The following is a 26,268-nucleotide window of genomic DNA, read 5'->3' as shown; positions in this document are numbered from 1 at the left end:
CAGTGTTCCCATTCCATTTATTAGATATGCTTTATAAATATCACATACTCAGATACATATGATGAAAGTAGAAAAAATACAACAAACAACATTTTCTAAACATTTTTAATTTGAGGTCTCTTTATTTCCTTGTTTTCACTTGAATGGCTGACACAATAAAAAATATCAATATTTTTTTCTATAGTATAATAGATCTCAACCATGTTTAAATATCAAATCATCAAGCAGGTTATTGTATTTTGTCATCATTGAGGTTATGATAAAGCTGGGGAAAAGAAATACAATTACATGCAGTCAGTTACTTCTCATTGCATCTGTACACATCCAGTCAGCCAAACAAGTATATCTGAAATATGTGCTACAGGCTATAAACAATAGTCCTTCCTCAGAAACTGTTGAGCTATGATATGAATGAACTCTATGTAAACCTGCTGCTGACAGATATTTGAGCTCAAAAGAGCAGTAGATACTGAACATTGGTTTAAAATAAACTGTAGAATTCATAGAGTAATGAAAAATTGTCAATTTCACCTAGAAACAATATATATATGTATGTGAGTCCCATGTCAAAGAGATCTGTCTAAAATAACATTTTAGAGAAATCTTTGTAACATTTCCTGGATACTGAGGTTTTGTTTGATATTTTAATCTGCAAACTGAGGCTAAATAAAAGTATAATTATGAGACAACATAGCTGTTCATATCCCCTTTTCTTTTTGAAGGTTCTCATTCTCATACAAAAAATATCACACACGTAATCAACCTAGTGCAGCACAAATACACAACTAACTTCTTCAAGCATTTAAACTTTACATACCATACAGCTACTGTTGCCAAACCTGGCTCACCTTTTTCTAAGGACAATAACTGTTGCAAATCTCGCTCGCTAATTCATATATATTATGCTCTGTAAATTATGTAAAAATAGCAATTTATAAACTAGCTTATATGAGATTGCATGATTCCACGGTACCAACCATGTCTAAAGTTGATGAATGATTGACTTCTTTTACTATTCACAGTGTTTCAAATTGAACAGTACAAGCCAACACCTATTGTGTATAACACACGACTGGTACCATATCAATCATTTTACGTTAATCTTCAAGTCCGTTATTGCTCCAGTAATTCTACCAAGCATACATTAAAGCACCATTGAATTAATTATATTGAAACTCACGTCAATAAAACCACTTTCAGGAAAAAGGTAACAATTTACAGCACTACCAATCTAAGCAGTGAGACTTTGAAACCCCTTTCTAAGAGGATTATATTAGCACAGCTTTCCTTTTTTTCATTAAACAGTGTCTTTCTGAGCATTCTGAGGAACTAGTTTAAATCCACCCAAAATATAATTTCAATTACATCAAAAACTGTTTATTTTTGTTAGAGTTAATAAAATATGTGAAATTCTAAAAGGATAGTTATGTCCTGTGGATACTGGATAATATAATATAATATTGTATAATATAATATAAATAGTATTTCTGTATCCTTTTATCAAGCGCAAATAACAGTTTTACTAGAATGTGGAAATTATCCCAATAAGCATTTTTCTTTGCATAGAAAGTATTTGAGTAGCTAAGAAAATAATACATGTTTTAAAATGTTCTGCATTATATGCCACTTTAATCAGATATGAAAAATAGTCACGTTTTACTTAGTCACTTTTTACTTAGCCTCAAATAATGCATTTAGAAATGTTTAATTAATACAAAAAAAAGTTTTACTACCAAAAATCCTACCCCAAAAAGAATAATGCAGAATAATGGAATAGAAAATGACCTGGCACCAATAAAAGATTAATGTTGTGAATACATTTACTAAATGGTGAATTAAGTTCAAAGATGAAATAAATAAATAATGGAGCCTATTCTACTCATATCCGCATCTGACAGGCAATATTCCAAGAATGAATAATACTGACCCCACAGACATGAATATATCTCTTTTCAATAGTAAAATACATATCTATAAACATTTATAATAAATAGGCTTGATATATAGATATGTATAACAATATATATGTATTTCTATACATATATATGTACAACCAAAGGTGCACTTAAATAATGTCATCGAGGAGATGGGGGGTGCCTACCCAGTCCAGTGTTCTGGGCTCAGAAGCAGCCATGATCATGCACATGAACTGCTTACCAGTCCTCTTGTCAATGGGGTAGATGGTTGTGGGGGTGAACCTCCTGTTACTTTCCACAAACTCGCAGAGCTGCTGGTATACCTTTGGATATTCGTGGCGTAGAAAAACCCCTCGAATTCGCAGCTCCCGCTGGATGTTGATGAAGCAGATCTCCCTGGCCTTCCTGCCCTCCTCTCCCTCATTGTCGATGTCAGCCATTCCAGGGGGTGGCGTGAGGATCAACGTCTCCATATCCCTCTCTTTCTTGTGAACCTTACTCTTCTCCGGGCTGTAGGAGGCGAGCGCCACCTTGGCATATTTCCTGACAGTTGGGGCTTGATTCCTTGGTGAAGGTCCGTCAGGCATTTGTTCGCCGACGGCAATGGATACATTCAAGAGGAAACATTCGTTTGGGTCATAGTCCTTGCCTGCCTCCTGGAGCTCCTTGCAATACTCCCCCAGGTTGTCCTTGAAGCCGTCCAGCTCCCGTAGAGACAGGTAAGTCGGGGACATCTGGAGGCTCTCCAGGCCGTATTGTAGGAAGTTACCGGACAACCCTGGGTTTGGGAATCCCAGGAAGAGCACTCCCCTTCCCCGGGAAAGGAAGCCAACTTTGGCAATGCGCGAGAAGGCTTTGTGGACCTCGACAGTCTCCCGGCAGTGCTTGATGATATGGCGGCACACGCTGCCGATTCGGCCATACAGGCAACTCTCTTTGTGAATGTCCCAGTCCTCCCTGCGGCAGTTGCGGGAGCAGTAGTAAGTGTAGCAGCTGTGGCAGGATTTGAAGTAGAGGCAAGCATTGAATAGGGTCTCTGTCCGTCGGCATTTGTTGTTTGAGCACATCATGCTGTCGTCCTCGTCTGGGCTCTGGTCTGGGGAGCACTCATCTGCACTCCTCAGGGCATCACTGCTGCAGTCCATATCTCGAAGGGCGTCAGGGTTCATTCTTATAGAGGTGGGTTGCTTGTCCAAGGGTGGTTCCTCTGACCCTGCCTTTGAACCCTTTCTGGACAGAGATGCTGCTTCTTCTTCATCGATCAGCTTCTTGAGTTGGTCCAGCAAATCCTCACTTGGCCTCCTAGTGGCAGGGGGTTTGTAGTCAGTAACAAGATCAGCTAGAAGCTCATCAAGTTGCTCCAGGCTTTGCTGTAGAGAGGCGCTGTTGTGCGTCTTTTCTTTGGTAGAGTCCACAGAGCAGGACATAGTGTCTGGCTGAGAAGCTTCTGGAACCACAGCACTTTTAGAGTGCAGCACATCCCAGCTGGCTCTTCGTGCCTCGAACTTGTTAAGGTTGCCTGGTCGAATGTCATTATCAGTGATGGTAATCTCAGGGGCGACGAACCAGAGCTTACTAGAGGTGGTCTTCCCTGACTCCGATGTTGGGCTTTTGTCAATTAGAGAGTTATCAGACAAAGACAAGGCTGCATAGCGTCTCGGTGAACTGGAAAGGTTGACAACTACTGGCTGTGGTCTGTCGTCTTCAGACGCAGTGCGCTTTGCTTGGGCAATAAGATTCTCATAACTCCGACCCCGCTGAACTGGAATAGGCTGCTCCCTCTCCACACGGGAGTTGAGGATATTATCCCAAGACCTCGAGTAAGGTTTGGAATCAGTGCCGATTCGTGGCGGCTCAATGCATGGGTTAGCATACCATGGTGTTAGCGCTGGCTCTTGCCTAACAGCTCTGGTCGGTGTGACCTGAGAGCCATATGAGGCAGGGTGATGGGTGGAATAACCAGACACCTCAGAGCCATACCAGTCATCTGGTTGAGGCTGGACGACTCGCGCATGTCGACGCCCCTCTGTATAATATGCCCTTGCTGGAATGTGATGCTCCTGTGAAGGTGTATACATCTCATTTGCGTAATATATCCGCGGGGGAACAGACTGAATTTGATAAGTCCTTAGATCATCTCCATAGAATGTTCTTGCCGGCGGGGTCTGAATGATATATGGCCCTGGTTCACTTGCTGCATAGGCTTTCGGATATGCAGCTTGAACTGGGTATGGGTAAGGCTCTACCTCTGTGTAATAGGATCGGGCTGGTACAGTATGCACCACGCGGGTCCTTGGATCCTGTACATACTGCATTTTGGGAGTAAGGTTTTGACTTGGCATACTATAGCGATCATCCTGATAGTAAGTCCTTGGTTGGGGAGGGGCTGTGGCCACATACCTCCCAGGGTCGTCTGCATAAAATAATTTGGTTGGCACATTGGGGCTGGAATGAGCCCTGCGTTCCCTGCCATAGTAATCACCTGGGGAAGGCATTCTTTGCAGAGGCATCTCCATGGGCTGAATGTAACTATTTGGCATGCTGCGGGAATACTGGTATGCCTGCCCATACTCACCACCAAAAGAGTCAGTGGGAGTTGAGGTCCTTGAGAAGGTGAAATGGCGAGGTACTGTCAGGCTCCTGCTTCCTCCACTAGGGTACCTCTGCCAAGGTATGTCAACTCTGGGTGTAGCAGGCTTCCGTCCAGCATTTTGCAAGACAGCCACATCTGGTTTGATGTCCACCCGACACCTGACGTGAGGGCTGGTGGCTGGCTTGTCCCGCCCTCCCTCTTCTACATGGTCAGCAACATAGAGGGGTGAATATCGGCTAGCATCACTCCTCTGTGGCTGGAGCTTGATGGGATGCACCTCATGCATTAGTGCCCTGGTTGCTGCGTAGGAGCACTCCCTACGTGGTGACACCTCTGGTCTCCAGTTAGGGTCCCTAGGTTCCCTCCGGGCCTCCCTACCCCTCCTCCCCATGGAAGGGGACTCCTCAAAGGACACAGGGGTAAGGTTAGTTTGGACTCTGGGGGCACTTTTTGACCTGGTCCTTTTCCTTTGCACTGGAACAACCACCTCACTAGCCATGTCTGAGACCAATGGCTGAGGGGTCAGTCTGTGGTTGAAAATGTCCGGTGCAGAAAAGCGGTATCCCTGCTGGCGGCCCAAGGCATTCCAGGCCATGTCTGGATTAGCAGCATGCCTATCAGCCCTCCTGTAAGGGTGCTCCATTGAGAACGTGTGGTGTTTGGGGTACTCCAGTGACTTGTAGTCAAAGGAACGGCAGTGCCTCTTGTTATCCTGATTGTTGTCCAGTGTGCTTCGGTTTGGGGAATCACATTGTTCGGGGGGTTGGGAGGACTTGGAGTGCGAAGAAACAGGGAACACTTTTATATCTTTATACACAGTCGATACCAGTATGTCAGGCGGGTCTGTGCGTGTCATCTTAAAGGGACTCTCCTAGTTTTCCCCATCAAGTTGATTTAAGGTTGACGGTCCCTGCAGAGGTAAAAAGAAAGAAACATGTGTAAGCAAAATTCATGTTCATGTGTGCAATGTAATATGCATCACATGTATTGAATATACAAATTCATAAAGGATGATTGACAGAGTAGAGGGTGAAGAGCTTGACGTAAAACGTGGGACCCTTATATAGTACACTCACATAGACAAAGAACTGGAATTACCACAGATTGAAAATCTCTACTGGTAAATCAAAGATATCCTAGATCAACATGCATTTGCTGTTGACACTGCATCTAGCCCTAAGGTTAAAATAAAACATTACTCAACACGTTTTGCCCATGGTGTACAGGAGAATCACACAGAGCTATCTTAATCCTGATCCCCATAGATAGACTGATTGGAGATCTAGCAAGCAGTCAACACTGTCTATCTAACTGAGCCTTGTTTACGCTAACACACACCCACACAAGCTTCACACTAAATAAACCAGCGTAAATAATTCTGTCAAATCCCAAAATAAGATGACATGAGTTACGGATGAGTTAAGGATGTTTGTAAATAGAATGCCAGTTAAAACCCCATAGACATAAATAATAAGAGGGTTAGTAAACATTTCTTCATGCATTTTAATCTTAATGTTTCTGTTTGAGTATTGCATAGTAGGTTTGATTCATAACAGGCCTGTAATGACTACGTAATTACTAATATCAAAGCCGTGTGGATGGAACATTAATGGTATCAATGTGTTACATCTGCAACTGTTTTTCCATTATCATAAAGGATGAATATTTTGTGTATAAATGTAGATTGTTTTATAAACTTTTATCGGATCCCTAGATTAATATAAACTGCTGTATATTCCTAAACTGTAAATATTCCATTTCAAAAGATGTAACTTCTCTTACTAAACGTTCCATTTGCAACTTCATTAAAACACTTTTCTCAATTACTTGTTCTTATCACAGTTGACAGCAGAACAGCAAGAAATGGATTCAAGGCTCAAAATAGTTTCTCTTGAGGGTTTTCACTTCATCTTGTCTTAGCTAAATGTCAAGGGACCAAGCTGCCACTGCCAGAGACGGGACAACAATCTCATTTACTAACGACAACAACCGTGACATCAAGAGTACACCAAAGTGCAAGTACACCATCGATTTACAAACGCCTGAAATAGTACTGAGCTCACTAACATTCCTAATTTATCTGACAACGGACAAACGGACAAAGATAATGGATTTATGATTTAATTAAATACTTGGAAGCATAGCATGTTGAAAGGATTTGACCTACAGATAACCTTTGTTCCCAGTCAATGGGGGTCTAGTCATATTAGGGCATGTGTAAATGCAGGTGTTCCCACATCCATTTCCTCAGTCTAGACAGATATGCAGTGAAACATTCGCTGTACGTTCATATGGGCACCTGCAACGTAGCAACACCGCAACAACACCAGCTCTGTAACTCCTATGGGGCCCCATGTAAGGGAACCAGAAACTGTTACCGCTGCTACTTGCAAACCAAGGTGCATTATTCTACCTAAAGGGCACATGATTGTTTTTGGTATAATGTACAAGTTGATTGAGAGACAGCATCTAGATATACCTGAAATGCCTCACCAGCACATCAAAAAGCATGATACACTATGATACACATGATACACCTATGGTTAAAAGCATTAATGTTTGCTGTAAGGTGAAGACTTACAGAAAAAGCTGATGGCTAAATGTTAAATAAGACAATACTTGTCATGTACCTCCTATTAATGCCTTCAGCCAAACCACAAGCTGCAACTGTGTTACTGTGACACACAAGATGAAAAAGAAAACTGGGTTAAATTCGCTGTCCTCTGTCTACAAGAGAGGGAGGCTTAAACCAATCCCCCCCCCCCCCCCCCTTCTGTCTAGCCTTTAAGGGTTAACTGTTTTCAGCATTCATTAAAAACACGCTCAAGTGTGAGGAACAAGATGCTCATATTGTTTTGTGTTTCTGGTCCAACCTCAGGGATATGTAAATGAAGACCATCAAGCATCACACACGTTCCCTACAGGATTATGTTAATCCATTCCGTGGTGAGTCTCACTTGGCGGCTTCTCATGATCCCTCAAGATCACGTGACCATCACGTGGCCGACAGCACTCAGCCTCTGCAAAGAAAAATGTCTATAACAACCCTATATGCATCACACCGATCCACAACGGAATCCCCACGTGATCTTTCATGAATACGGCTGCATGTTGACGTGCCAGCGCGGGAAGAAGGATGCATTCTCAGCTCTCGTAACAGGATTATCTCACCCTGTTTTAAATGGCTCAGCACAACTGGAACATAAAAGTTAATGACAGAGACACACAGTTGGCAAGGAGAGAGAAATGCACTGTAATAGTATTAGTAGTGACGTCAGTGTTTCCACTAAATTAGTTGCCGCCACCGCAATTATTATTCTTTTTTTATGTTTTCATTTCTGCTAAGACTCGCTTTTAACATCAGAGTGACAAGTTACAACAAGTTACATATCTTCCTCAGATTCTACCCCCAGACCCCTCCAGGAAGGAAGTTGCTAACTAGCTTTAGTGCAATGACTGGAAGCCTATGGTAACTGCTAGCATGCTAGTAGATACCATAGACTTACAGTCATTTTGCTAGCGCTAGTTAACATTGACTCGCGAAACTACGTCTAACTTCCTTCATACTGGATACTGAGACATAACAATCGAATCCATGAGTTCATCTGACTCTGGGGAACTAATTAAAGGGTTTCATTGCCAAAATCCCAATGTATCCCTTTAAGGTCTAGCTCATTCTATTACTACTCTATCATAGCACTACTGGGCCTCTCCTTCCACCTTTCTCTTCCACGGCACTGTGCTTTATTGGGGTCTTCACATCTGACGTGATCGTGTGAATGTGTGTGAATGGTTGCAGGTGCCAGCTGAGCCTACCTGCCCATACCTCTGCCTGCGCAGATGGACATGAATTATTCAGCTAAGATTCTTCCTGGCTGTGCAGTTCATTCATGAGCAAAATTCTCTACACGGCTCATATACAATCGCTACGCTGATCTGGCATGTGCACCATCCCTATTCGCCAATTATTACAACAAACCTGCTCGTTCCAAAATTCTATTTTGGGAGAGAGGACTAAGTGGTCTGCTGCTGAAAATGTATTCAATGCCATATGGATACATTTAAATGCACCCGCATTGAAACCATGTCTGTACCAAGCTCATGCAGGCAGGTTCTTTGTACAGTATTGTCCCCATAATAGCATGTGACACAAACATTTTGAAAAACAAGCTAACAAACTAAACAGCGAAGATATGAATAAGAGCCTTGTCTCTCAATCTTAAGGGACCGCGTAAAACAAAGAGCTTTGGTAAGAAATGCAGTGATGTCACTTTTGTGAACAAGCAGTGGTGTGTAAAGCGAACTCAGCAGATGTTCACGTCATTCAGCACATGGAAGGAGAAACAGGCCTACGCATTGACACAGAGGGCTCTATTTTAACAAACCTCTAACGCAATGGTAAATCTAAGCGTTGGTGGTAGAGCTATTGGTTCGGGGGTCTGTCAGAAATATTTGTGCTATTTTCACAACCACAATTATCGGTGGATTTGCTGGCACTGGTGCAAAAGGGCTGAATTTTGATAAATAAACAAGTTGGCCAATCAGATAGTGCTCCAAGTTGCTTCAAGTTGTGTATTTGCGGTCTTTTATGTATTGCCTTGGAATCAACTCCAATTCCAAAGTCAATCCGTTATGGTTTGTTAAATAGCTTACAGAAACGAAATAACAACTTGTTTTAAATATAACACTTACAGGCACCATCATTTCTCCATGTGGGCATTTAATATTCAAACAAGACAGACGATGGAGGGTTTCACGCACATCCAAACATTTCACAGCTGGAAAAGGATCCAATATAAAGAGAAAGGGAGAATGTCCACTCACCGTTGTATTGCTCCCAAATATGTTTCATGAACATAATGGGAACCATTTTACAGAGCAGATCCCATTCACACGACTCCAGAAGTTGCATTGTATACGTGTCACCATAAAACCAAGGTGAATCATTCTATGTTTGGTTGTAATAAATTAAAAGAAAAACAAACAATCTTATTTTTAATTTTTTTACAACAACAAATACATGTGAAATGTAATGATATCATAACATCGCCAAGATAGAAAAAACACTAGCCAATGCTGTTGAACCAGCCTTCATTCTAGTAGGCCTGGGGTAAGGGTAGCAGTTTCTAAATACGAATTATACAAGCACCAAAAGCATATTATTCCATGTGCATATGGGCAGTGTGTGTCTCGACTGGTTAGGCTGCGTTTCCGATGTCAAAATTCATGCCAAAACCAACCGCATTACCACTAAAACCAGCTTTTGGTTGGTATTAAATAACCCAAGACGCGCTGCCTGAAATTAGCACTCTGGATCATGTTCTTAAGGACACACCTCAAATAGTTCCACCCCTCCCATCTGAGAGCCAACGAGCTGCTATAAGACAGGTCAATTACTAATCCTTGCGCAACATTTTGAAAATAGCAGATCGCTGTCTTTAACGGGTCGAAAATGCAAACTAACGTGCGTTTGACACTTGCGCCTCCTTAACGCCAGCTGAAAATACAGCCCAGAATGGACGCGCTAAGGACTAGGTTTGTATGGTCTCTTCCACAACTTGCTGAACCCAGCTGTGTGCTACTACAGTATGTGAAGACACTAGCAGCCCTTAAGTCCCCAAGAGGCATCACGTTCCTGTTGAAAGGCAAAGGCTGTTACGATTCAAAGCCAGGGAGTCAAATCAATGGCTCCAATGAAAGCCCCTTATCCATCTGAATGTGTAACACTTACACACTAGTGCGCTTGGAGCATTCAGTCTCCCTAAGCATTTCCCCTGCCAACCATAGTAGTACGGCCTTCACCTGTTTCTGTGTTAGACCATTCATTCAAATCCACTAGATACTGATGAGCTTTGTAACACATCTGGAAAGATAAAGTGCTATGAGTGACACTCATTGTAGCAGCTCCCCCCAATTTTAAAGATACAAATATTTTCATATACTGTATCTTGGCCAAATTTAGACTTAGCAGCCTGCATTTTGAACAAGATGTCAGCTGTGCTTTCATGAATATGAGGACAGAATGTAAGAAACTTAACCTCGAAAAAATGACCAAAGTCGACCCCACCACTTGACAATTACTTACAGAGCTGCCTCTTCCTATAGCAGACATTGAGCTGTGCTATAGGGGGGGAACTGTTGAATTAGAAAAGTTGAATACACAAGGTGCCATTTTGAAATGTGGTAGTGCATCAGTAGTTTCCCACTTGTTATGGTAGTCACTCAACTAGCTATGTCAAAAAAAAATCTAAAGATAAGTTAGTCTAGCCAGCTATCTAAACCTTGTACTAGGCCTAATTATCACCAAATTACCGACCAGGCATGCAGGGCATGTGTTCAGGGTCCCTGACCTGCAGGGGCCCCCATTGATTTTGTTAGTCACTTGCACACAGATATCATATGAACATGGCATAAGTCGTGGCAAAATGTGTAGAATTGCAGGTAATTAATTTTAACACTGCAAAAAAACGCTACAAGTGGGCGGCACTGACTAGTTACTATGACAATGATGAGATAGCAGCGGATAGCTAATAGTGGGATCCGAAAGCCTCCATCATCACTTCCTCGTCCACATGTTTCTGTCTGGTGCCACTGTGTATTAAATAATCTGCAGCCTTGCATACTGTCTAACCTCTTTCTGCCAAATGAGCTGAGTGTCAAAGTAACAGGCCCGCTCCATGAAAGACCTGGCTCTCCAGCAATTCCTGTGTAGCCCGCCCATTTGTAAGATAGCACAATGGCCAGCCCTGTGAATGGCATAGAACCCAAGCCCTGCTCACAATTACAACATACTGTCTATCTATAGAGTGACATGATGACCTGGACCTTCACTGTGTACAAAACAGTGCGGGCACAATAAGGACTAGCAGTACTTCCTCGTCGTATGGGAATTTGCAATTCTATTTTGTGGGAATCGTTTGAAAGAAGCAAAAAACAAGTGAATGGTGCAATGGGATGTTTTGTGAGGACACTATAGGAGTCCCATCAGTGGGACTGATAAGTGATAAGTGCCTCTCCAATGTCCTCCTATTATTGGCTCCCTCCCGTCAGATCTTTCATAGGACCATCTGGCCATGCTGGTCTGCCTGGTGACAAATCACAGCCACCTCACCCCTCCCTCTAACACCACACCCTAAACCTCATCTGACCTCTAGCCTGACTCAGGGGGACCTAAACAATGGAACACCTGGGATTTCTTCCTCACCACACCCACCATACAACCCATCATCAAATGCACATTAGCAGACACTTTAACTCATAGTAATTTACAGTAGTGAGTGCATACATTTTCAAACTTGTCCCCTGTGGGAATTGAACCCACAACCTTGCCATTGTAACAACACAACTAAACCTTTATTTACCTAATAACACCTGGGGCTTATTCAGTGGAGTACAACTTTTCAGAGCTTTGCAGATACTGGGAACAGGAAATCTCCCTCCAACATTACACAGACTGTAATGAGACATGTTTTTCATTCAGTGGCTTTCATCAAAACTCCTGAGTGTCTGAGCTTCTGACCATGGTAACACAGCAAGATGTAGTGTAGTGTGGAGTATTCCCTTTCCACAGTCACTTCTTTGCACCTGCAGCTTCTCTAGCAGGTGTGCAGAGAATTATGCAGATATGAATGTAGGCTAATGTATGGAGGTGAGACACTTCTTCATTCTAAATGACAGTGAACCATGTCTGTTCTACACCATGTATTTCTCTATAGGAGCTTTCTGTGACATCGTGCCCTCAAGAATAGTCCCCCCTGGCCTCATGTAATGTCAATGAGCTTGGCCCTTCACAGCTACAGTATGACTGTCTTGTCAAGTTGTGAGTCGGAGAAGTACTTCTGTCTTGATGTGTAACATCTTCCAGCTGGTTGTCATTCTGCTTAGCCTTCTCACATGCAATATTACAAAACATGATGTTACGATGACTGTAGTCCACATACAGAGTGGACAAACTGCTTGCTGAGGAGCAGAGAGAGCCTTTCTGAAAAGGTACCACTTGATCATGAAACAGTTTTAGAAGAGCTAGGCTCATATACAGGATGGGGAAATGTTCAATCACCAGAGCTTAATATGTCACTTAACTGCGACAGCTGTCCAGGGGGCCTAGTGGGCAGTCACTCTAAAGTGTATTTGTGAAGCATGACTTGTAATCGAAAAGACATCTGCTGTCTCAACCCCCCCCACACACACACACAGTGTTCTAATTATCAAAACTCACATGATATCAGTAGTTTGTTGACTAGTCTAACATGCAAGGCTACTATCATTCTCATTTTTTAAGAAATGTCCTATCACAATTTCCCAAACATTAGCATTAATGTAACAGTCCAAAAAAGTTAAAAACAAATATATGTTTTGTATTTTTTAACATTGTTCCCCTAATGAAAAGGCCTGAGTTAAACATAACACTGAAAATAAAAAATGTTCAAATGAAATTCTAATAAAATTTAATCAGACTTTTTTTTCTTCGAAATTGGACTTTTTAGCTGTTTCGGTAATGAGAAGTGGGGTGAAGGGGGTGTTTGAGAATAATAACCTAATTCTGAAGGCATATAAATGAATAAACTAACTTAGCTTCTACTACTCCACTAGATGATGCATCGTGGGTAAACAAAACTTTATTTAAAACTGATTGGTTTTTACAGGAACTTGAAAATGTATTACGTTAATGACATACATGTCCACAGACACTGTGTTTGTATATAATAAATATTATAGTTTAACGTAAACTTCAACTAGTATACAATTTTTATGATTTATGGACAAACTACAGCAACATGTTTTGTGTTTCATGAGAATCACCCACATAGAGATCTCTTGATAGAGAACTTTTAGCTTGGAGTAGAGATGCTCTATTATAAGCAGTACATCAACCTCAACCCCCTTATCACCTTTGTTAGTGAATGGATGCGTCAGAACAGCAATGCAACGCATTCATCATCTCGTCGTCTTGATACTCTGAGACATCTAAGGCATTAGCTAATGCCTGTCTTGTCTTCATCACAAGAGCTACAGCTTTGTGTCACCGCTGGCTGGGTAACAACAGATGAGAATGAGTGATTAACGTTGATTTTGGTGCTAAGCACGCAGAGGACACACTGGATGGTCTTTCTATGAAAGCGTCATCTGTGGAGATGTCATTCGTGGCCTAACAGTCCAGTTTACCATGCATTGCCAAAGGCCTCTCTCTCTTTCACTCTCTCTTTCCATCACCATATCCCTGTCTTTCTCTGCCCCCCTCTTTCTCTCTTTATCTATCCCCCCATCTCATTCCCCAGTTGCCCCATTTTCGCAGCCCATAACTGGTCTTGTTAATTCCATCGCAATCAGACTCCCTGACAGCGTCCCATCCCAATATTTGCCCTGTCACTCAATCCACCCCTCCACTTTCTAATCTGTCTAATCCAGCCAGAGGCCCCGGGTACTGCATGAATTCATCTAAACAAACCCACTAAGAACGCCGAGCAAAGGCACCCAACGCCACTCCAGTCTTTCCCCTAACATTGCTTTCCAGGCGTGGCGCAAAGCCACCCCAATGCAACATCCGAGCTCTTTTAGGTGGATGGCAAGTTGCAACAGAGTGGTTGAGGAAACACTGAAAGTGTATAAATAGAACAGTCAGATATTGAGATTGAACCACACTTCATTGTAAAATCAATAGCACCAAAACCGGGTTCTTCGTTACAGAATATCACTATGGCGCCAGGTTTGTCATATTGTGGCAATGTACGGTATATCCATTGAAAGCATTTCAATGGCCAATTTAAGGCTTGGACCTTCTTTATAGTCAAGTGATAATACATTTTTTATATATTAGCAGTGATAATCCAGATATGTAGATATGCGGCACAACAATACAAGTGTGTTTCAGCCTTTCTATCTGTGAGAGCTGGATAGCACACGCTGTTGTGCTGTGTACTACAGTGGAAGTTATGTGGGGGGTATACAAATGGTACATCTCTTACAAAGGGACAACATATTAATGGGCGCAACCTTGACGTAATCTCATATTCTCTCCATCTGTATAGGTTTGCAAGCTCATGATCCAATCATCTTCTTACTTTAACCACTACATAGTTTTTATTCCAAAGCGTGGCGTGTGGCGGCCTCAGCCATGCTTCTGTTCCAGTGTTTCCCATCCTCAAAGGTGCAATGCATCAGTTTTACATCTGGTTGTCCTAGCGATCACTCATGCTGACTGCGTCAATGGACTTGTCCTCGAAAGGAGTTCAGAATTATACAGTGTATTCGGAAAGTATTCAGACCCATTGACTTTTTCCACATTTTGTTACATTATAGCCTTATTATAAAATTGATTAAATTGTTTTTTCCCCCTTTATCAATCTACAAGCTTTCCCCTTTATCAATCTTGTAGGTGTGCCAAGCTTGTAGCGTCATACCCAAGAAGAATCGAGGCTGTAATCGCTGCCAAAGGTGCTTCAACAAAGTACTGAGTAAAGAGTCTGAATACTTACGTAAATGTGATACTTCATTTTTTCCCCTTCATTTTTTCCATTTGCAAACATTTCTAAAAACCTGTTTTCGCTTTGTCATTATGGGGTATTGTGTGTAGATTGATGAGGGAAATGTTTTTATTTAATAAGGTTGTAATGTAACAAAATCTGGAAAAAGTCAAGGGGTCTGAATACTTCCTGAATGCACTGTACATTCCAGATGGGCCTTTTATTGGCATATATGTGTCATTTTCTATATGTTCAAAAGAGCTCAAATCAGTTTGTTCAGTTATTAAATGTTGTACAAAATGTTTGGAGTTCACATACCCATAACCCCGCTTCAAGGGGAATTTCACCCTGGGGGAATCTGGGCTTGTTTTCATCATATCTGAGGCATTTCTAGGACAGTGAGATGTGTTTCACATATAATTGCCCAGGAGGAAGGCAGGTCAGGGATTCGCGCGCTGAATGATACACCCTATGACGGCTTCCGGTGCATTGATGGGGGGGGCGAGATCTAAAAATACATGTAGTCCTGCTTTGTGGCATTTCGGACTTCCGGACCCTGGCTGCTGGTGTGGGATGGAACGACAGGGCCCTGATCAACCACTATCGTTGCAGTTTGCGCGAGGACATCCGTCGGGAGTTGGCCTGCAGGGACACCACCCTCACTTTCGATCAGCTGGTGGACCTGTCCATTCGGTTGGATAACCTGCTGGCTACCCGCGGACGTCCAGATCGGGGTCTGTCGGTTCCATCCCCCAGCACCACCGCTCCAAAGCCCATGGAGCTGGGAGGTGCTGCGCTTAGGGAGACCGGAGGAGGTTCCGTTTCATGCACCATCTGTGGCCGCAGAGGGCATGCTGCCGGTCGGTGCTGGGGAGGTTCCTCTAGGAGTCGAGGCAGCAGGCAGGGCGCTCTCACGTCAACCCAGGTGAGCCGGCACCTTGCTCACAAGAGCTCTCTGTTGCCCACATGTGTTTGAACGTTACTTTTCCTGAGTTTTCCCCGCATTCCCAGCATAAGGAGCTCGTCGATTCAGGTGCAGCTGGGAATTTCATTGACAGATCATTTTCCCATAGATTCGGGATCCCCATTGTTCCAGTGGATATGCCCTTCCCAGTTCATGCCCTAGACAGTCGACCATTAGGGTCCGGGTTGATCAGGGAGGTAACCGCGCCCTTGGGCATGGTGACGCAGGAGGGTCATAAGGAGAGAATCAGTCTCTTCCTTATTGCGTTTCCCATGGTGCTAGGCCTACCCTGGTTAGTCTGTCATGATCCCACTGTTTCGTGGCAACAGAGGGCTCTCACGGGGTGGTCACGAGAGTGCTCGGGGAGGTGTTTAGGGGTTTCCGTTGGCGCTACTATGGTGGAAAGTCCAGACCAGGTCTCCACCGTGCGCATTCCCAACGAATATGCCGATTTGGCTCTCGCCTTCTCCAAAAAGAAGGCGACTCAATTACCACCCCATCGATGGGGGGATTGTGCGATAAATCTCCTGGTGGACGCTGCACTTCCCAGGAGTCACGTGTATCCCCTGTCGCAAGCGGAGACGGAGGCTATGGAGACATATATCTCTGAATCCCTGCGTCAGGGGTACATTCGTTCCTCCACTTCACCTGCCTCCCCGAGTTTCTTTTTTGTGAAGAAGAAGGAGGGAGGTCCGCGCCCGTGCATTGACTATCGAGGTCTCAATCAAATCACGGTGAGGTACAGTTACCCGCTACCTCTCATCGCCACGGCGATTGAGTCAATGCACGGGGCGAGCTTCTTCACTAAACTGGATCTCAGGAGCGTGTACAACCCGGTGCATACCCGGGAGGGAGACGAGTGGAAGACGGTGTTTAGTACCACCTCAGGGCATTATGAGTACCTCATCATGCTGTACGGGTTGATGAATGCTCCATCAGTCTTCCAATCCTTTGTTGACGAGATTTTCAGGGACCTGCACATGCAGGGTGTAGTAGTGTATATCGATGACATTCTGATATACTCCGCTACACACGCCGAGCATGTGTCCCTGGTGCACAGGGTACTTGGACGACTGTTGGAGCATGACCTGTACGTCAAGGCTGAGAAATGCCTGTTCTTTCTTTGAAGGGGGGTCCTGTACGTTTGCAGTGGTCGGCTGAGGCGGACAGGGCTTTTGGGCACCTAATGGCTCTGTTTACCTAGGCTCCCGTGCTGGCCCATCCGGATCCCTCTTTGGCATTCATAGTGGAGGTGGATGCATCCGAGGCTGGGATAGGAGCAGTGCTCTCTCAGCGCTCGGGCACGCCACTGAAGCTCCGCCCCTGTGCTTTCTTCTCGAAGAAGCTCAGCCCGGCGGAGCGGAACTATGATGTGGGGGACCGGGAGCTGTTGGCTGTGTTAAAGCCTTGAAGGCGTGGAGACATTGTCTTGAGGGGGCTAAACACCCTTTCCTCATCTGGACTGACCACCGTAACCTGGAGTACATCTGGGCAGCGAGGAGACTGAATCCCCGTTAGGCAAGGTGGGCCATGTTCTTTACCCGCTTTGTGTTTACCCTGTCCTACAAACCAGGTTCCCAGAATGTAAAGGCAGACCCACTGTCCCGGCTGTATGACACAGAGGAGCGGCCCATGGATCAGACTCCCATACTACCGGCCTCCTGCCTGGTGGGAGCTGGACGCGGACATTGAGCAGGCGTTACGTACAGAGCCCGCTCCCCTCCAGTGTCCAGCTGGGCATCTGTATGTTTCATCTGCTGTCCGCGACCGGCTGATCTATTGGGCCCACAAGTCACCCTCCTCTGGTCGTCCTGGTATCGGTCGGACGGTGCGCTGTCTTAGTGGGAAGTTCCGGTTGGCCCACTTTGACTAAGGACGTGAGGACGTGAGGGTGAGGGTGTATGTTTCCTCCTGCTCGGTGTGCGCCCAGTGCAAGGCTCCTAAGCACCTGCCCAGTGGTAAGTTACAACCCTTTCCCGTTCCACAACGGCCTGTCGGTAGATTTCCTGACTGATCTTCCTTCCTCACAGAGTGACGCCACGATCCTGGTCGTTGTGGATCATTTTTCTAAGTCCTGCCGTCTCCTTCCTTTGCCCGGTCTCCCTACGGCCCTACAGACTGCGGAGGCTCTGTTTACACACATCTTCCAGCACTACGGGGTGCCTGAGGATATAGTGTCTGATCGGGCCCCCCAGTTCACGTCGAGGGTCTGGAGGGCATTCATGGAACGTCTGGGGGTCTCGGTCAGCCTTACCTCGAGTTTTCACCCCGAGAGTAACGGGCAGGTGGAGAGAGGGAACCAGGATGTGGGTAGGTTTCTGAGGTCCTATTGCCAGGACCGGCCAGGGGAGTGGGCTGCGTTTGTGCCCTGGGCAGAGATGGCCCAGAACTCGCTCCGCCACTCCTCCACTAACCTCTCCCCCTTCCAGTGCGTACTGGGGTACCAGCCGGTTCTGGCGCCTTGGCATCAGAGCCAGATCGAGGCTCCTGTGGTGGACGACTGGTTCAGGCGAGCGGAGGAGACATGGGACGCCGCTCATGTTCACCTTCAGCGGGCCGTGCTGCGCCAGAAATCCAGCGCAGACCGTCACCGCAGTGAGGCTTCGGTGTTCGCACCGGGGGACCGGGTCTGGCTCTCGACCCGAAACCTGCCCCTCCACCTGCCCTGCCGGAAGCTGGTCCCGCGGTTTGTGGGGCTATTTAAAGTCCTGAGGAGACTGAACGAGGTATGTTACAGGTTACAGCTTCCCCCCGATTAACGTATTAACCCCTTGTTCCATGTGTCTCTCCTCAGGCTGGTGGTGGCTGGTCCGCTCCAGGAGTCTGAGGTGCGGGAGGTTCCTCCGCCCCCTCTGGACATCGAGGGGGCCCCGGCGTATTCAGTTCGATCTATACTGGACTCGAGGCGTCAGGCAAGGGGCCTTCAGTACCTTGTGGAGTGGGAGGGGTACGGTCCGGAGGAGAGATGCTGGGTTCCGGTGGAGGACGTGTTGGACCCTTCAATGTTGCGGGAGTTCCACCGTCTCCATCCGGATTGCCCTGCGCCTCGCCCTCCGGGTCATCCCGAGGCCGGCGTCGGCGCGTCGGCGCGCGGGTCAAGGGGGGTACTGTCATGACTTCTGCCGAAGTCGGTTCCTCTCCTTGTTCGGGCGGCATTCGGCGGTCGACGTCGCCGGTCTTCTAGCCATCGCCGATCCACTTTTCATTTTCCATTGGTTTTGTCTATGTTTCCCACACACCTGGTTTTCATTTCCCAATTACTGGTCATGTATTTAACCCTCTGTTTCCCCCATGTCTTTGTGTGTGTTTGTTTATTGTTAGGGTTGGTACGTTTCCGGCTGGTTTGTTCCGGGTGCTGTGTTCACCCGTGTTGTATGGCATTGTTCGCACATTGGTTTTGTTACTTTGTGCTATTTTCTATAGTAAAGTGCGTTGTTCACTCATCTCTGCTCTCCTGCGCCTGACTTCATGCACCAGCTCCACCCACCGCCTGACAATTTAACCTTTATTTCACTAGGCAAATCAGAACAAATTATAATTCACAATGACGGCCTACCCCAGCCAAACCTGGACAACACTGTGCCAATTGTGCACCGCCCTATGGGACTCGGCCGGATGTGATACAGCCTGGATTCAAACCAGGGACTATAGTGATGACTCTTGCACTGAGATGCAGTGCCTTAGACCGCTGCGCCACTAGACGCATATATAAGCCTTTACACTTAGGCATGAACAAATCCACATATTTTCAGAAATGTATCATTACCTGATCATTTAAGTATTGGAAACCCCCCACCCCAAAAAATAATAATTTCTACAAATATCCTTACATGATATGTACTATTCATCCTCCTCAAATTATGTTCAGGTGCCAAAAAATCATAGTCCTTCTTCACATGAAGGTGATATATTGTGCATACATTTGCACCATATTCAGTAGTAGACTATACAAGGCACAGAAAGGCAAACATCGTCATATTTAATCTAAGTAAATATTTCCAAAGTACCACTATTTGTGTTTAAAAAATGCAGCATAGCAAATCCAGAGCTCCAATCACAACACGTTTTCTGTAAAGATGCAAACGTAGGCCAATCTTTACTAAAAATGTATTTTATTTATTTAACAGAAAGTACAAGTTGCACAGCCTCAATCCCCCTGCCTGCCCTGTTTGTTATGGACGATGGATGCTGATTGGGTCGTCAGCGATGGTCCCTCGCAGTCCAGATCCAACATGGTGGTAGTGTTGGTCTGTGATCCGCTCCAAACTGTCAATGCATAAAACATGAATCCAAATTGTGTCGATATTGCAAGAAAATATTGTCATTTCACATAACCATTATCTACCTGCTTCATTCGTGACGAGAAACTAACTGGAACAAGCTAGCTAGCTATCTTATATTAACTAGTAATACAAAAATACGCCTAAACTTTTAAAAATGTTAGCTGTCACATAAAAATGCTTTTCCCTGAAGGGAAGGCAATTTCATTATTTGTTAGCTAGCTAGGCTACCAGTTAGCTTTTACTTCCCAAACAAGTCTAGATAGCTAGCTATCCCTACTGGCTGCTGGCCAAATTAGCTACATTTCTTGATTCTAGTTACTAAGATAAATAAAACATCTCACATTAGCTACTCACTTTAGCGTTAACCTCTTTGAGGTATTTTCTGAACAGCTTCTCACTTCTTTGTTTCTCCAGTCGTCAGTTTGAGCACACACTCTTTACACACTAATTTGTGGCACCCAAATAAAAAAAATGACAATTGGAACTCCACAGCAGAAAATATGTGATTCTTGTTGCTAGGCTACCAGTTACAATGCTTTTAGCTTGTGGTTTGTACACGTCTTTATCCAGAGGGAAAACAAACATTATAGCTAGTGTCTGAAAGAATTATATGAATGTCATATTGGTCAAATTAATTTGTCCTTATTTAGCTTATCAAAATGCATATCAAGACCCTGATATGGACCTCAGTCAAGAGCATATGCATTGTATGTGCTGAGAAAATATACTATATAGGCCTACTGTCAGTATTTGTAGGCTTACTGTCAGTAATAAAATGTCCACATAGGCCTATCAGAAGATATCTAATAAGTCAATATCCGTCCATACCATGTATGATATCCAACGGGAATTTAAAACTAATTTGTGCAAAAATATGGATTGAGCATGTGCTGAAAACTCAGAAATGCATCAGAAATGTTCCTTATTTTCAGCATATCAAAAAGCATATCAATATCCAGATATGGACCTCAGCCAAGAGAAGCATATCTGGAATCAATCTAGCTTCATATCTTGAATGTGTTGAGAAAACCAAGATATGCGATGTATACAGTCAGTATTTGTCAACATGAAGAGAGAACATAGGATGTCTCATATCTCAGGATATTGAATGAGTCTATATCCGGCCACAGGAAATGTCCATGTGTGATATTCAGAGTAATCCCAATATCATATATGTCTAAAAGACACATCTGGAGTCAGAATTTGTCAGGAAATGGTGCAAAATCCAAAAATGTAAAATATGCATTGGAAATGGTCTGTATTCTGTAGAATATCAAAAATGTGTCATGTAAAGATATCCCCTGATATGGAAACATTTTGCCCAGTGATAAAGCTTGTAAACAGTGGGGATGTGTCATTGTTATTAGGCCACAGCAGGGTAGGGTCGAAGGACACAGAAGGCCATGTTTTTCACTTTGTAGAAACACACATTACATGGCATACTCCAGCCCACAGGGCAGTTCAGCTGGCCTAGTGAGTCAGGCTAGCGGCTAACCATTAGCAACTGAGCTGTACTCAAATAAATGGTACGGATACTTAGCAACATGGAGCCCATTTTAATTTAGCCATGCAGTCAACCAAACATCGCCAGTGCTCCATGATCCTTAGAGCTGAACATAAAGACATGGCCAGCTACAGGGGAAAATATCAGGGCTTTCATGTACTGGGTTATGTGTGAGACAGTGATATCTAGGCCAACATGGATGAAGGAATGAATGACTGAAAAATAAGTCATCACAGCTGTACAGTGAGGCTATGTTCAAGATCACTTGGTCTTCGTGGGTTTCCAAGAGGTTAGGCCTATGTTAATTCTAAGGTGTTAGAGTACATCATGTATTACTGGTTATGAGTTGAGAAGGATTGAGAACTTTGATATGCCCATAGAGTACATTATGTTCAACGATATATTGGAAAATTTGCCAAATTAACAATTTCATATTTGTGTATTCATGAACTCAGCAAAACAACAAACGTCCTCTCACTGTCAACTGCGTTTATTTTCAGCAAACTTAAAATATGTAAATATTTATATGAACATAACAAGATTCAACAACTGAGACATAAACTGAACAAATTCCACAGACATGTGACTAACAGAAATGGAATAATGTGTCCCTGAACAAAGGGGGGTCAAAATCAAAAGTAACAGTCAGTATCTGGTGTGGCCACCAGCTGCATTAAGTACTGCAGTGCATCTCCTCCTCATGGACTGCACCAGATTTGCCAGTTCTTGCTGTGAGATGTTACCCCACTCTTCCACCAAGGCACCTGCAAGTTCCCGGACATTTCTGTGGGGAATGGCCCTAGCCCTCACCCTCCGATCCAACAGGTCCCAGACGTGCTCAATGTGATTGAGGTCCGGGCTCTTCGCTGGCCATGGCAGAACACTGACATTCCTGTCTTGCAGGAAATCACGCACAGAACGAGCAGTATGGCTGGTGGCATTGTCATACTGGAGGGTCATGTCAGGATGAGCCTGCAGGAAGGGTACCACATGAGAGAGGAGGATGTTTTCCCTGTAACGCACAGCGTTGAGATTGCCTGCAACAAGCTCAGTCCAATGATGCTGTGATACACCGCCCCAGACCATGATGGACCCTCCACCTCCAAATCGATCCCACTCCAGAGTACAGGCCTCGGTGTAACGCTCATTCCTTCAACAATAAACGCGAATCCGACCATCACCCCAAGTGAGACAAAACCGCGACTCGTCCGTGAAGGGCACCTTTTGCCAGTCCTGCCTGGTCCTGCGACGGTGGGTTTGTGCCCATAGGCGACGTTGTTGCCGGTGATGTCTGGTGAGGACCTGCCTTACAACAGGCCTACAAGCTCTCAGTCCAGCCTCTCTCAGCCTATTGTGGACAGTCTGAGCACTGATGGAGGGATTGTGTGTTCCTGGTGTAACTTGGGCAGTTGTTGTTGCCATCCTGTACCTGTCCCGCAGGTGTGATGTTCGGATGTACCGATCCTGTGCAGGTGTTGTTACACGTGGTCTGCCACTGCGAGGACGATCAGCTGTCCTTCTTGTCTCCCTGTAGCGCTGTCTTAGGTGTCTCACAGAACGGGCATTGCAATTTATTGCCCTGGCCACATCTGCAGTCCTCATGCCACCTTGCAGCATGCCTAAGGCATGTTCACGCAGATGAGCAGGGACCCTGGGAATCTTTCTTTTGGTGTTTTTCAGAGTCAGTAGAAAGGCCTCTTGAGTGTCCTAAATGTTCATAACTGTGACCTTAATTGCCTACCGTCTGTAAGCTGTTAGTGTCTTAACAACCGTTCCACAGGTGCATGTTCATTAATTGTTTATGGTTCATTGAACAAGCATGGGAAACAGTGTTTAAACCCTTTACAATGAAGATCTGTGAAATTATTTGGATTTTTATGAATTATCTTTGAAAGACAGGGTCCTGAAAAAGAGACGTTTCTTTTTTTGCTGAGTTTATATTCATGTTTATATTTTCCTATTCATAAACTAATGTACAAATGGTTTTATTTAAATCCAAATACTAATCATATTACAGAGCAAGCGGTAAAGCATCTTATGACACCAATTTTTTCTTTGTAGCATCAACAGATGAAACATTATGGAGTCTTAAAAGAGGCCTAGGTCAGGCTAAAATGTAATTAATATGCCAACTTTAATTATTTCTCAATTATGCTTTTAGATACAAATGTCAAACGTGTCAACAATCCTTCCTCCAAAGGACTATTCTATGGATTACATTTGATGAAAATCCCCAAAATCATGGCCTTTTTTTGTTTGGGTTTCATAAGGAATCACTCAAAAGCAGGGTGTGTGTGTGTGTGCGTGCGTATGTCTGTCACATGCCACGTGTGAGTTCATGTGGGCATGGATGGTCAATGTGTAGTGTACATGAAGAACAATCATTTTTCACATGCTGACCTCAAGGGACACTTTGAGTCCAGAGAAACACACTAATAATACCATCTACCACTTAGGCATATTATGATAAAAATATTATTTAAGAATTTTAACAAACTTTACAAAAAGAACTCAAGACCAGGGCTGGACTAGCGCATTTGGGGCCCCCTGACACCGACCTCCCCCACCCCCCAAAAAATAATTTAATATTTTGTTTGTTTTTCACTATTATTTTTGGAAATAAGCACATTTCCTGCTATTATACACATTTTGCCATGAGGCTGAGAGAAAATGTTGCAGTTTAAAAGCTAATTTCCTGTAATTCCGTATGCTCTCTGAGGGCCCCCCGACTTCCAGGGGGGCCCCAGCCCTGCGTGCCCATTCGGTTATCCGTCCCTGCTCAAGACAAATGAAATCTACTCTTCATCCATGGTGAAAGGTGTGCACGGCACCCTACAAAAAAGCATGCTGGCTGTGGTGTGTGTGTGTGACTAAGTATCACTTAATTCATAAGAACATCTGCTAAAAATGCCATTAGTGATCGATAGTAGGACTTCACTTACTCTAGAAAGGTCCATTGCAATGTTGGCCCTGTGGCATTTGTCACTTCACATTGCTGGTTGTTCACTGTTAGCCTGGTCACAGATCCGTTTGTGCTGTCTTGCCAACTCCTATGGTTATTGCCAGGCCAAACAATGACCATTGGAGTTGCAAAGACAGCACAAGCAGATCTGGGACCAGGCTAGTCCACTGCCACTGATGCAAACTGGCCTGGCCCTTTCTTAAATACCACAGTCCATCCATTCGATATCCTTAATAATGGCATTGAGTGTACTTATTCATATTGCATATTTTATGCGAATATCATTTCACGGTCAACAGTAATACTGCCTGTGGATGTATTACGACCATGGCGGCTACACACCTTTTCTACAAACCTATCCTTAAAACTGATCTCTCAATTGTAGCCTAAACATGGAATAATTTATACTCAACAGTGATGGGCCATTGAACCAAGAAAAAGGCATCATACCTCCTGGAGTTTTATGCTTCATTGACTGCACCCAGTTATGCATTATGCCCTATAACACTCTGTTCTTGTTGCATTGAGTCTCGGCATCCAGCACAACGTGACCTGTGCAGGCCATTTCATCATGCTTAGCTGGAGGTTAATCTCAGTTGGGAAACCCATGAAGCTTGTTTTTTTTCTCCCTCAGTCACGTGGTTACTGTGTAGTAACAGTGTAGTAAAGCTACGTGCTTGGGGGATGATAAGGTTATTACCATGACTGCACATGCTTTGAATTCGTCGAGTTGTGAGGTCCCACGTTATCAATTCCAGATGTGAAACAGGCTATGGCGGGAACCAGATGGTTTTATTGTGGATGAAGAATGCTATATTTAAGGATATTTGACCTCTCCATAAGAATGCAAAATGCAGCAGTAAGCAGTAGCCTATTCGGTGAAAACAGATGAGTTGGTAGTCTACATGGTTGTGAATAGGACAGATGCTGACTATTAATAATGGTCTTATAGGTTATGATGGTAGAGTTCAAACACATTTGATGCGCATTTTAAGCACATTCAAATTGCGTTAGGCTACCAAAGTGTAAAATTGCTTTTAAAACGTAAATGAATTGTAATCGATCCAGTATGGAGTATGGACGCAGTCGGTATGTGAAGTGCGCTCAAAATCATTGCATGATGATCTGTCCTTCCCGTGATTAGCTTAAGCATGCATCCATAGTTTGCCAATGAGTAGATGAACGCTAGAAAATGGGGATGCGAGGACAGAGGACGCTTGAGATGCAAACGATAGTTTAGGATAGACTACTATAGAATGTTACATCCCCTGAAATGTATTTCCTTATGTCGATATCTGTTGAAAGAACCGTGAAGTACCAATAACGTGACTCTTACCGCTTTAGTCCATATTCCAAGCGAATGCTTGTCCATATTTGACAGGGACGCAATGCTGCTACACAATGACGACATCGAGCATCTTTAGAGGTAGAACTGTAATCCGCCTTATCGGTGAACCATGTACTACTCTTCCTTCTTTCTCAACTGCTAGTGGATTTCTGCGTATGCTCTGCACCATCTAGCCTACGTTGGATGACTGACTACACACTACCTGCACCCGGGGCTTCCAATGCGTCTAATATGC

The 26,268-nt window shown here is 44.2% G+C and overlaps 1 protein-coding gene across 1 annotated transcript; it reads right to left on the bottom strand.

Annotated features, from left to right (window-relative positions):
- Positions 1-26,268, bottom strand: ajm1 (apical junction component 1 homolog). The gene is made up of 2 exons (XM_014144072.2): positions 26,022-26,268; positions 1-5,419 (listed from the first exon to the last, which is right to left on the bottom strand). The coding sequence occupies exon 2, from the start codon at positions 5,363-5,365 to the stop codon at positions 2,066-2,068; it is 3,300 nt and encodes a 1,099-aa protein (XP_013999547.1). The 5' UTR covers positions 5,366-5,419; positions 26,022-26,268; the 3' UTR covers positions 1-2,065.

Source organism: Salmo salar, chromosome ssa01 (genome assembly GCF_905237065.1).
Source record: "Salmo salar chromosome ssa01, Ssal_v3.1, whole genome shotgun sequence".
Classification (NCBI taxonomy): domain Eukaryota; kingdom Metazoa; phylum Chordata; class Actinopteri; order Salmoniformes; family Salmonidae; genus Salmo; species Salmo salar.
This window is presented reverse-complemented; position numbering and strand designations above follow the sequence as displayed.